The 12,967-nt window shown below is 44.6% G+C and overlaps 1 protein-coding gene across 1 annotated transcript in view; it reads left to right on the top strand.

Moving 5' to 3' along the window:
- LOC106590939 (protocadherin Fat 3) overlaps nt 1-12,967 on the top strand; it is a gene marked incomplete at its 3' end in the record, with an annotated part of 93,208 nt that overhangs the window by 27,139 nt on the left and 53,102 nt on the right. Inside the window, exons 9-11 of the mRNA XM_045688914.1 lie at nt 2,954-3,132; nt 10,093-10,306; nt 11,235-11,464. Coding sequence (XP_045544870.1) covers nt 2,954-3,132; nt 10,093-10,306; nt 11,235-11,464 — 623 coding nt within the window. The remainder of the gene's footprint in view (nt 1-2,953; nt 3,133-10,092; nt 10,307-11,234; nt 11,465-12,967) is intronic.

Here is a 12,967-nt window from a genome sequence, read left to right as displayed (position 1 = left end):
ATTTTTAACCTGTCTCTCCTCTCTGGGGAGGTTCCCATTGCTTGGAAGGCAGCCACGGTTCATCCTTTATTTAAAGGGGGAGATCAAACTGATCCTAACTGTTATATAGCTATATCTATTTTGACCTTTTTATCAAAAGTGCTAGAAAACTTGTCAATAATCAACTGACTGGCTTTTTTGATATAGTCTATAGTATTCTCACAGGTATGCAATCTGGTTTCCGCTCAGGTAATGGATGTGTCACTGCAAATTTAAAGGTCCTCAATGATGTCACCATTGGCCTTGATTCTAAGCAATATTGTGCTGCTATTTTTATTGACTCGGCCAAAGCTTTTGATACGGTAGACCATTCAGTTCTTGTGTGTCGGCTAAGGAGTATTGGTGTCTCTGAGGGGTCTTTGGGATGGTTTGCTAACTACCTCTCTCAAAGAGTGCAGTGTATAAAGTCAGAAAATCTGCTGTCTCAGCCACTGCCTGTCACCAAGGGAGTATCCCAAGGCTCGATCCTAGGCCCCACGCTCTTCTCAATTTACATCAACAACATACCTCAGGCAGTAGAAAGCTCTCTCATCCATTTATATGCAGATGATACAGTCTTATACTCTGCTGGCCCCTCCCTGGATGTTGTGTTAAATGCTCTACAACAAGCTTTCTTTAACCTTATCCTTGTTCTGAACACCTCCAAAACAGAGGTAATGTGGTTTGGTAAGAAGAATGCCCCTCTCCCCACAGGTGTAATTACTACCTCTGAGGGTTTAGAGCTGGAGGTAGTCACCTCATACAAGTACTTGGGAGTACGACTAGAGGGTACACTGTCCTTCTCTCAGCACATATCAAAGCTGCAGGCTAAAGTTAAATCTAGACTTGGTTTCCTCTATCGTAATCACTCCTCTTTCACCCCAGCTGCCAAACTAACCCTGATTCAGATGACCATCCTACCCATGCTAGATTACGGAGACATAATTTATAGATCGGCAGGTAAGGGTGCTGTCAAGCGGCTAGATGTTCTTTACCATTCGGCCATCAGATTTGCCACCGATGCTCCTTATAGGACACTTCACTGCACTCTATACTCCTCTGTAAACTAGTCATCTCTGTATAACTGTCGCAGGACCCACTGGTGTATGCTTATTTATAAAACCCTCTTAGGCCTCACTCCCCCCTATTTGAGATATCTACTGCAGCCCCCATCCTCCACATACAACACCCGTTCTGCCAGTCACATTCTGTTAAAGGTCCCCAAAGCACACACATCCCTGTGTCGCTCCTCTTTTCAGTTCACTGCAGCTAGCGACTGGAACGAGCTGCAACAAACACTCAAACTGGACAATTTTATCTCAATCTCTTCATTCAAAGACTCAATCACGGACACTCTTACTGACAGTTGTGGCTGCTTTGTGTGATGTATTGTTATCTCTGCCTTCTTGCCCTTTGTGCTGTTGTCTGTGCCCAATAATGTTTGTACCATGTTTTGTGCTGCTACCATGTTGTGTTGCTACCATGTTGTGGTTATGTTGTGTTTCTGCCATGTTGTGTTGTCATGTGTTGCTGCCTTGCTATGTTGTTGTCTTTATGTAGTGGTGTGTTGTGTCTCTCTTGTTGTGATGTGTGTTTTGTACTGTATTTATATTTTATTTATTTTTAATCTCAACCCGTCCCCACAGGAGGGCCTTTTGCCTTTTGTTAGGCCATCACTGTAAATAAGAATTTAACTGACTTGCCTAGTTAAATAAAGGTTAAATTAAAAAATTAAAAATGCAGAGTCAGAGAGAGTCAGCATGGCGCAATCGTACTCCAGAAAGTAGTCCATCACAACTTTTCCCCACTGATCTTTGTCGATAGCGCCTGATAAATTCAGGGCAGCGATGTTACTGAGATCAGTAGCAACATATTTTCAGATTTCCATGGCTAATGTTATATCTTTAAGAAAAACTGCAGTAGAAAAACTGCAGTAGAAAGGATTATCAACACATTATGAGCAGCTCATTTTATAGACACAAGATGCTACACCGCAGACCAATCCAAACTCATCTCTCGGCATGTACAGCCCACTCATTAACTCAGCCAATCATGGCTAGCGAGAAGCTTGTGCCCTTTTTCTGTGGCTAAACCGACTAGGCTTGTAATTAAACCATTTTATTTACAGATGGCATGCAAGTTTAATATTAAGGCACATGAAAGTTCACATGTTAAAGAAGGCATTTCTGCCAACAACACAATTTGATTAAAACATTTTTTTTTTAAATGTTGAAATGGCTCTCCTGTGAAGTCGTGACTTGTGACATATGCCTAGTTTCCTGAATCGGGTCACATATGAACATCTGGAGACCTCCTTAGACTAATCCTAACCGTACAGTGGTCTAGTCCCTGGTAGACTCAGCAGAGGGGTTCTTCTCCTTCCACTCTCAGTAAGGTTTAGAGTTAGCGGGTCTAGCTAGGCTAACATGCTAACATCATCCTTACAGTCTTGTTCAGGGTTAGAATCAGGAGGGGCTAGCTAGGCTAACAGGCTAACATCATCCTTACACTCTCAGTCAGGGATAGAATTAGGAGGGTCTAGCTAGGCTAACAAGCTAACATCATCCTTCCACTCTCAGTCAGGGTTAGAATTAGGAGGGGCTAGCTAGGCTAACAGGCTAACATCATCCTTCCACTCTCAGTCAGGGTTAGAATTAGGAGGGGCTAGCTAGGCTAACAGGCTAACATCATCCTTCCACTCTCAGTCAGGGTTAGAATTAGGAGGGTCTAGCTAGGCTAACAGGCTAACATCATCCTTCCACTCTCAGTCAGGGTTAGAATTAGGAGGGTTTACACCACAATGATCGGTGGTCTACACCGTGATGACCTCTAGGTTAAAGGTTAGTGTTTAGCTAGCTGCTAGACTAACAGTCTGGTCTGTGTCTGGTTTAGCTAACAGGCTAACTCTGTGTATTGTGTTTGTGGTTTCCTCCAGGTCCAAACCGTACGGTGGTGTACTCCCTGGTAGACTCTGCAGACGGGTTCTTCTCTATAGATCCGGTATCAGGCGTGGTGGTTCTGGAGAGAGCCCTGGACAGAGAGACCAGAGACTCCTACAGGATCAGGATCCAGGCCTCCGACCGCTCCGGACTGCAGGGGGCGCTATCCTCACAGGTCAGTGATATGATAGCACACGGGTCAGTGATATGATAGGACACGGGTCAGTGATATGATAGGACACGGGTCAGTGATATGATAGGACACGGGTCAGTGATATGATAGGACACGGGTCAGTGATATGATAGGACACGGGTCAGTGATATGATAGGACATGGGTCAGTTATATGATAGGACACGGGTCAGTGATATGATAGAACACGGGTCAGTTATCTGATAGGACATGGGTCAGTGATATGATAGAACACGGGTCAGTTATCTGATAGGACATGGGTCAGTGATATGATAGGACACGGGTCAGTTATCTGATAGGACACGGGTCAGTGATATGATAGGACACGGGTCAGTGATATGATAGGACACGGGTCAGTGATATGATAGGACACGAGTCAGTTATATGATAGGACACGGGTCAGTGATATGATAGGACACGGGTCAGTGATATGATAGGACACGGGTCAGTGATATGATAGGACACGGGTCAGTGATATGATAGGACACGGGTCAGTGATATGATAGGACACGGGTCAGTGATATGATAGGACACGGGTCAGTTATATGATAGGACACGGGTCAGTGATATGATAGGACACGGGTCAGTTATCTGATAGGACACGGGTCAGTTATCTGATAGGACACGGGTCAGTGATATGATATAACACGGGTCAGTTATGATAGGACACGGGTCAGTGATATGATAGGACACGGGTCAGTTATATGATAGGACACGGGTCAGTTATATGATAGGACACGGGTCAGTTATATGATAAGACACGGGTCAGTTATATGATAGGACACGGGTCAGTTATATGATAGGACACGGGTCAGTCATATGATAGGACACGGGTCAGTCATATGATAGGACACGGGTCAGTGATATGATAGGACACGGGTCAGTGATATGATAGGACACGGGTCAGTGATATGATAGGACACGGGTCAGTTATATGATAGGACACGGGTCAGTTATATGATAGGACACGGGTCAGTGATATGATAGGACACGGGTCAGTTATATGATAGGACACGGGTCAGTTATATGATAGGACACGGGTCAGTTATCTGATAGGACACGGGTCAGTGATATGATAGGACACGGGTCAGTGATATGATAGAACACGGGTCAGTGATATGATAGGACACGGGTCAGTGATATGATAAGACACGGGTCAGTGATATGATAGAACACGGGTCAGTTATATGATAGAACACGGGTCAGAGATATGATAGGACACGGGTCAGTGATATGATAGGACACGGGTCAGTGATATGATAGGACACGGGTCAGTTAAATGATAGGACACGGGTCAGTTATATGATAGGACACGGGTCAGTTATATGATAGGACACGGGTCAGTTATATGATAGGACACGGGTCAGTGATATGATAGGACACAGGTCAGTGATATGATAGGACACGGGTCAGTGATCTGATAGGACACGTGTCAGTGATATGATAGGACAGACGTTCAGTGATATGATAGGACACGGGTCAGTGATATGATAGGACACGGGTCAGTGATCTGATAGGACACGGGTCAGTGAAATGATAGGACACGGGTCAGTGATATGATAGGACACGGGTCAGTGATATGATAGGACACGGGTCAGTTATATGATAGGACACGTGTCAGTGATATGATAGGACAGAGGTTCAGTGATATGATAGGACACGGGTCAGTTATCTGATAGGACACGGGTCAGTTATCTGATAGGACACGGGTCAGTTATCTGATAGGACACGGGTCAGTTATATGATAGGACACGGGTCAGTTATCTGATAGGACACGGGTCAGTGATATGATAGGACACGGGTCAGTTATCTGATAGGACACGGGTCAGTGATATGATAGGACACGGGTCAGTGATATGATAGGACACGGGTCAGTTATCTGATAGGACACGGGTCAGTGATATGATAGGACAGAGGTTCAGTGATATGATAGGACACGGGTCAGTTATCTGATAGGACACGGGTCAGTGATCTGATAGGACACGGGTCAGTTATCTGATAGGACAAGGGTCAGTTATCTGATAGGACACGGGTCAGTGATCTGATAGGACACGGGTCAGTGATCTGATAGGACAGAGGTTCAGCTGTTGGAACGAACACTTCCATACATTTAAATGGTCTGTCGACGTCAAGGTTTTAAGAACAGGATTCATATTGTAATGCTTAGAGTTCATGTCTGTGGATCAGAACATTGTGGATTCACCTCCTGCAGGAGGTATTTTGACCATTATTTTTGATAAACCAATTAGATGTAAAGTTATCTGTTTAGTGGACCTGCGTGGTTCCGGCCCACTTGTTCACATATAAATCGATCTTTGGACACCATGCCCTCCTTCTCATGTCTTCTTTGCATTTGAATCCACGTTTGCCAAACTAACATGTGTTGGATATTTTTCAACTTTGACGTGCACAACTGTGTGAAGCTAGCCACAATAAGGATTATCCACGATATTTAAAGTGAATCAAACTGATACAAATAGTATAATCATGCCATATTTAGACTAGATAAAGCTAAACAAGGTCGGGATATTGAACATCCCTGAGCCGTGGTATATTGGCCGTATAACACACCAGCTCTGGCCTTATTGCTTATTGCGTTTACTGTAGTAGGTCAAAGCTGTGTGCTGTAAAACCTTGGTAGAGCATGGGTGGAGTAGGCATTGTGATACTGTAAAACCTTGGTAGAGCATGGGTGGAGTAGGCATTGTGATACTGTAAAACCTTGGTAGAGCATGGGTGGAGTAGCCATTGTAGTGCTGTAAAACCTTGGTAGAGCATGGGCGGAGTAGCCATTGTGATGCTGTAAAACCTTGGTAGAGCATGGGTGGAGTAGCCATTGTGGTGCTGTGAAACCTTGGTAGAGCATGGGCGGAGTAGCCATTGTGGTGCTGTAAAACCTTGGTAGAGCATGGGTGGAGTAGCCATTGTGGTGCTGTGAAACCTTGGTAGAGCATGGGCGGAGTAGCCATTGTGGTGCTGTGAAACCTTGGTAGAGCATGGGTGGAGTAGGCATTGTGGTGCTGTAAAACCTTGGTAGAGCATGGGCGGAGTAGCCATTGTGGTGCTGTGAAACCTTGGTAGAGCATGGGTGGAGTAGGCATTGTGGTGCTGTAAAACCTTGGTAGAGCATGGGCGGAGTAGCCATTGTGGTGCTGTAAAACCTTGGTAGAGCATGGGTGGAGTAGCCATTGTGGTGCTGTGAAACCTTGGTAGAGCATGGGCGGAGTAGCCATTGTGGTGCTGTGAAACCTTGGTAGAGCATGGGCGGAGTAGCCATTGTGGTGCTGTGAAACCTTGGTAGAGCATGGGCGGAGTAGCCATTGTGGTGCTGTGAAACCTTGGTAGAGCATGGGCGGAGTAGCCATTGTGGTGCTGTGAAACCTTGGTAGAGCATGGGCGGAGTAGCCATTGTGGTGCTGTGAAACCTTGGTAGAGCATGGGCGGAATAGGCATTGTGGTGCTGTGAAACCTTGGTAGAGCATGGGTGGAGTAGCCATTGTGGTGCTGTGAAACCTTGGTAGAGCATGGGCGGAGTAGCCATTGTGGTGCTGTGAAACCTTGGTAGAGCATGGGCGGAGTAGCCATTCTGGTGCTGTGAAACCTTGGTAGAGCATGGGTGGAGTAGCCATTGTAGTGCTGTGAAACCTTGGTAGAGCATGGGTGGAGTAGGCATTGTGGTGCTGTGAAACCTTGGTAGAGCATGGGTGGAATAGGCATTGTGGTGCTGTGAAACCTTGGTAGAGCATGGGTGGAATAGGCATTGTTTTTAGGCTTTAGACCAATGCCTATTCTCACCTAAAACCTAGTTTTAAATATGATAGAACACAGGTTGGTTATATGAAAGACCACAGTCCCCATGCACAGGCTCCACACAGGACTGAGTCTGTGTTTATATGGGCCAGCAGGGGGCACTATATTCACAGGTGATACAATCTGACCAATTTTTATTTTACCTTTATTTAACTAGGCAAGTCAGTTGAGAACAAATTCTTATTTTCAATGACGGCCCTAGGAACAGTGGGTTAACTGCCTTGTTCAGGGGCAGAACAACAGATTTGTATCTTGTCAGCTGCAACCTTTCAGTTTCTAGTCCAACGCTATAACCACTAGGCTACCTGCCGCCCCTCCACTCTAACCACTAGGCTACCTGCCGCCCCTCCACTCTAACCACTAGGCTACCTGCCGCCCCTCCACTCTAACCACTAGGCTACCTGCCGCCCCTCCACTCTAACCACTAGGCTACCTGCCGCCCCTCCACTCTAACCACTAGGTTACCTGCCGCCCCTCCACTCTAACCACTAGGCTACCCTGCCACCCCTCCACTCTAACCACTAGGCTACCTGCCGCCCCTCCACTCTAACCACTAGGCTACCTGCCTCCCCTCCACTCTAACCACCAGGCTACCTGCTGCCCCCCCACTCTAACCACTAGGCTACCTGCCGCCCCTCCACTCTAACCACTAGGCTACCTGCCTCCCCTCCGCTCTAACCACTAGGCTACCTGCCTCCCCTCCGCTCTAACCACTAGGCTACCTGCCGCCCCTCCGCTCTAACCACTAGGCTACCTGCCGCCCCTCCGCTCTAACCACTAGGCTACCTGCCGCCCCTCCGCTCTAACCACTAGGCTACCTGCCGCCCCTCCGCTCTAACCACTAGGCTACCTGCCGTCCCTCCGCTCTAACCACTAGGCTACCTGCCGCCCCTCCGCTCTAACCACTAGGCTACCTGCCGCCCCTCCGCTCTAACCACTAGGCTACCTGCCGTCCCTCCGCTCTAACCACTAGGCTACCTGCCGCCCCTCCGCTCTAACCACTAGGCTACCTGCCTCCCCTCCGCTCTAACCACTAGGCTACCTGCCGCCCCTCCGCTCTAACCACTAGGCTACCTGCCGCCCCTCCGCTCTAACCACTAGGCTACCTGCCGTCCCTCCGCTCTAACCACTAGGCTACCTGCCGCCCCTCCGCTCTAACCACTAGGCTACCTGCCACCTCTACACTCTAACCACTAGGCTAGGCTGCATGATAGCTGATAGTTTTGGGATTGAGGACTATTTAGGTGAATTGTACTGAACATCCTAATGATTGGTAGAGATGTACCATTTTTACTGGTGCTTTTACATGTAGTCTTCTGAATAGTTTAATATCTTTTACCGATGCTTTTACAGTTGAAGTTGGAAGTTTACATACACCTTAGCCAAATACATTTATTCTCAGTTTTTCACAATTCCTGAAATTTAATCAGAGTAAAAATTATCTTTCTTAGGTCAGTTAGGATCACCACTTTATTTTAAGAATGTGAAATGTCTGAATAATAGTAGAGAGAATTATTTATTTCAGCTTTTATTTCTTTCATCACATTCCCAGTGGGTCAGAAGTTTACGTACACTCAAGGAGTATTTGCCTTTAAATTGTTTAACGTTTCGGGTAGCCTTCCACAAGCTTCCCACAATAAGTTGGGTGAATTTTGGCCCATTCCTCCTGACAGAGCTGGTGTAACTGAGTCAGGTTTGTAGGCCTCCTTGCTCGCACACGCTTTTTCAGTTCTTCCCACACATCTTCTACAGGGTTGAGGTCAGGGCTTTGTGATGGCCACTCCAATTCCTTGACTTTGTCGTCCTTAAGTCATTTTGCCACAACTTTGGAAGTATGCTTGGGGTCATTGTCCATTTGGAAGACCCATTTGTGACCAAGCTTTAACTTCCTGACTGATGTCTTGAGATGTTGCTTCAATATATCCACATAATTTTATTTCCTCATAATGCCATCTATTTTGTGAAGTGCACCAGTCCCTCCTGTAGCAAAGCACCCCCACAACATGATGCTGCCACCCCCATGCTTCACGGTTGGGATGGTGTTCTTTGGCTTGCAAGCCTCCCCCTTTTTCCTCCAAACATAACGATGGTCATTATGGCCAAACAGTTCTATTTTTGTTTCATCAGGCCAGAGTACATTTCTCCAAAACGTACGATCTTTGTCCCCATGTGCAGTTGCAAACCGTAGTCTGGCTTTTTTATGGTGGTTTTGGAGCAGTGGCTTCTTCCTTGCTGAGCAGCCTTTCAGGTTATGTCGATATAAGACTCGTTTTACTGTGGATATAGATACTTTTGTACCGGTTTCCTCCAGCATCTTCACAAGGTCCTTTGCTGTTGTTCTGGGATTGATTTGCACTTTTCGCACCAAAGTACGTTCATCTCTAGGAGACAGAACGCATCTCCTTCCTGAGCGGTATGACGGCTGCGTGGTCCCATGGTGTTTATACTTGCGTACTATTGTTTGTACAGATGAACGTGGTACCTTCAGGCGTTTGGAAATTGCTCCCAAGGATGAACCAGACTTGTGGAGGTCTACAATTTGAGGTCTTGGCTGATTTCTTTTGATTTTCCCATGATGTCAAGCAAAGAGGCAGTGAGTTTGAAGCTAGGCCTTGAAATACATCCACAGGTACACCTCCAATTGACTCAAATAATGTCAATTAGCCTATCAGAAGTTTCTAAAGTCATGACATAATTTTCTGGAATTTTCCAAGCTGTTTAAAGGCACAGTCAACTTAGTGTATGTAAACTTCTGACCCACTGGAATTGTGATACAGTGAATTATCAGTGAAATAATCTGTCTGTAAACAATTGTTGTAAAAATTACTTATGTTACATGCACAATTACATGCACAAAGTAGATGTCCTAACCGACATGCCAAAGTTTGTTATAGTTTATTAACAAGAAATTTGTGGAGTGGTTGAAAAACTAGTTTTAATGACTCCAACCTTAGTGTATGTAAACTTTCGACCTCAACTGTAAATGTACTCTTCTGAATTGTTTAATATCTTTTACCGGTGGTTTTAAATGCAGTCTTCAAGTTGTTTCTCGTCTTGTACCAATGCTTTAAACGTAATATGAATCTCTAAGGTTATGTTTGTTTGTGTTTGTGTGTTGTTGTCGTTCCTAACAGGTGGATCTGACAGTAGTGGTGTTGGACGTCAACGACAACCCACCGGTGTTCCAGAGGCGCGACTACACCGTCACCGTGCCCGAGGACGTTGCCATGGGAACAGAGATCCTGCGGCTGTCGGCCACTAGCGACGACATCGGGGCTAACGCCGAGGTCACGTACAGCATCAGGGCTGGCAACGAACTGGGGAAGTTTCAGATTGACAGAACTCTGGGTGAGTACGAGGGTAGGAGGGTAGAGGGTAGGTGGGTAGGTGGGTAGGTGGGGTAGGAGGGTAGGTGGGTAGGTAGGTAGGAGGGTACGTGGGTAGGAGGGTAGGAGGGTACGTGGGTAGGATGGTAGGTGGGTAGGCGGGTAGGAGGGTAGGTGGGTAGGTGGGTAGGAGGGTAGGTAGGTAGGTGGGTAGGAGGGTAGGAGGGTAGGTGGGTAGGTGGGTAGGAGGGTAGGTGGGTAGGGTGGGTAGGTGGTGGGTAGGAGGGTAGGTGGTAGGTGGGTAGGAGGGTAGGAGTGTAGGTGGGTAGGAGGGTAGATGGGTAGGAGGGTAGGTTGGTAGGAGGGTGGGTGGGAGGGTGGGTGGGTAGGTGGGTAGGAGGGTAGGAGGGTAGATGGGTAGGAGGGTAGGTGGGTAGGAGGGTAGGAGGGTAGAAGGGTAGGTGGGTAGGAGGGTAGGAGGGTAGGTGGGTAGGAGGGTAGGAGGGGTAGGAGGGTAGGTGGGTAGGTGGGTAAGAGGGTAGGAGGGTAGGTGGGTAGGAGGGTAGGAGGGTAGGAGGGTAGGTGGTAGGAGGGTAGGTGTAATTACCTTGACTTCAAGGTACTTAAAGACTTTCTCTCTCTCTGTGTGTGTGTGTGTGTGTGTGTGTGTGTGTGTGTGCGTGCGTGCCTGCCTGCGTGCGTGCGTGTGTGCGGCTGTGTGCGTGTGTGTGTGTGTAATGTGTGTGTGTGCGTGCGTGCGCGTCTGTGTGTGTGTGTGCGTGTGCGTGCGTGCGCGTCTGTGTGTGTGTGTGTGTAATGTGTGTGTGCGTGTGCGTGCGCGTCTGTGTGTGTGTGTGTAATGTGTGTGTGTAATGTGTGTGTAATGTGTGTGTAATGTGTGTGTGTGTGCGTGCCTGCCTGCCTGCGTGCGTGTGCGTGTGTGTGTGTAGGCACCATCTCAGTAGTTGATGACATGGACTTTGAGGTGTGTAAGGACTACTTCCTGACTGTAGAGGCTTGGGACGGCGGGGCCCCGCCCCTCAGCACTGCTACCATGGTAACCATAGAACTGATGGACGTCAACGACAACGCCCCGGCCTTCAGTCAGGATATCTACAACGTGCTGGTCAGCGAGGACGCGTCAGTCGGACAGACTATCACCAGGGTGAGTCTGGGTGTGGTTGGTTTGAAATACCCACCTTTTTGGCTGTCCTTTAATTGAAGATTTCACTATTATTATCTGTTATTGATCTAGTATATTTGTATTGATCTCTTGTATTGATCTATTTTATTGATCTATTGTATTGCCTCTTGTATTGATATATTGTATTGACCTATTTATTGACCTATTGTATGTATCTATTGTATTGATCTCTTGAATTGATATATTGTATTGATCTATTGTATTGACTTACTTGTATTGATCTCTTGTATTGAGCTCTTGTATTGATCTCTTGTATTGACCTATTGTATCTCTTGTATTGATCTCTTGTATTGACCTATTGTATCTATTGTATTGACCTCTTGTATTGATATCTTGTATTGATATCTTGTATTGATTACTTGTATTGATCTCTTGTATTGATCTCTTGTATAGACCTATTGTATCTCTTGTATTGATCTCTTGTATTGATCTCTTGTATTGATATCTTGTATTGATATCATATATTGATATATTGTATTGATATCTTGTATTGACCTATTGTATCTATTGTATTGATTTCTTGTATTGATCTCTTGTATTGATATCTTGTATTGATCTCTAGTATTTATATATTGTATTGATATCTTGTATTGATATATTGTATTGATATCTTGTATTGATATATTGTATTGATATCTTGTATTGAACTCTTGTATTGATATCTTGTATTGATCTCTTGTATTGATCTCTAGTATTTATATATTGTATTGATATCTTGTATTGATATCTTGTATTGATATATTGTATTGATATCTTGTATTGATTTCTTGTATTGATCTCTTGTATTGATATCTTGTATTGATCTCTAGTATTTATATATTGTATTGATATCTTGTATTGATATATTGTATTGATATCTTGTATTGATATCTTGTATTGATATATTGTATTGATATCTTGTATTGATATCTTGTATTGATATATTGTATTGATATCTTGTATTGATATCTTGTATTGATATATTGTATTGATATATTGTATTGATATCTTGTATTGATATATTGTATTGATATCTTGTATTGATATATTGTATTGATATATTGTATTGATATCTTGTATTGATATCTTGTATTGATATCTTGTATTGATATCTTGTATTGATTACTTGTATTGATATCTTGTATTGATATCTTGTATTGACCTATTGTATCTCTTGTATTGATCTCTTGTATTGATCTCTTGTATTGATATCTTGTATTGATATCATATATTGATATATTGTATTGATATCTTGTATTGACCTATTGTATCTATTGTATTGATTTCTTGTATTGATCTCTTGTATTGATATCTTGTATTGATCGCTAGTATTTATATATTGTATTGATATCTTGTATTGATATATTGTATTGATATCTTGTATTGATATATTGTATTGATATCTTGTATTGATCTCTTGTATTGATCTCTAGTATTTATATATTGTATTGATATCTTGTATTGATATCTTGTATTGAGATATTGTATTGATATCTTGTA

Source organism: Salmo salar, chromosome ssa11 (genome assembly GCF_905237065.1).
Source record: "Salmo salar chromosome ssa11, Ssal_v3.1, whole genome shotgun sequence".
Classification (NCBI taxonomy): Eukaryota; Metazoa; Chordata; class Actinopteri; order Salmoniformes; family Salmonidae; genus Salmo; species Salmo salar.
The sequence above is the reverse complement of the archived record's forward strand: the minus strand, read 5'-3'. Positions and strand labels throughout refer to the sequence as shown.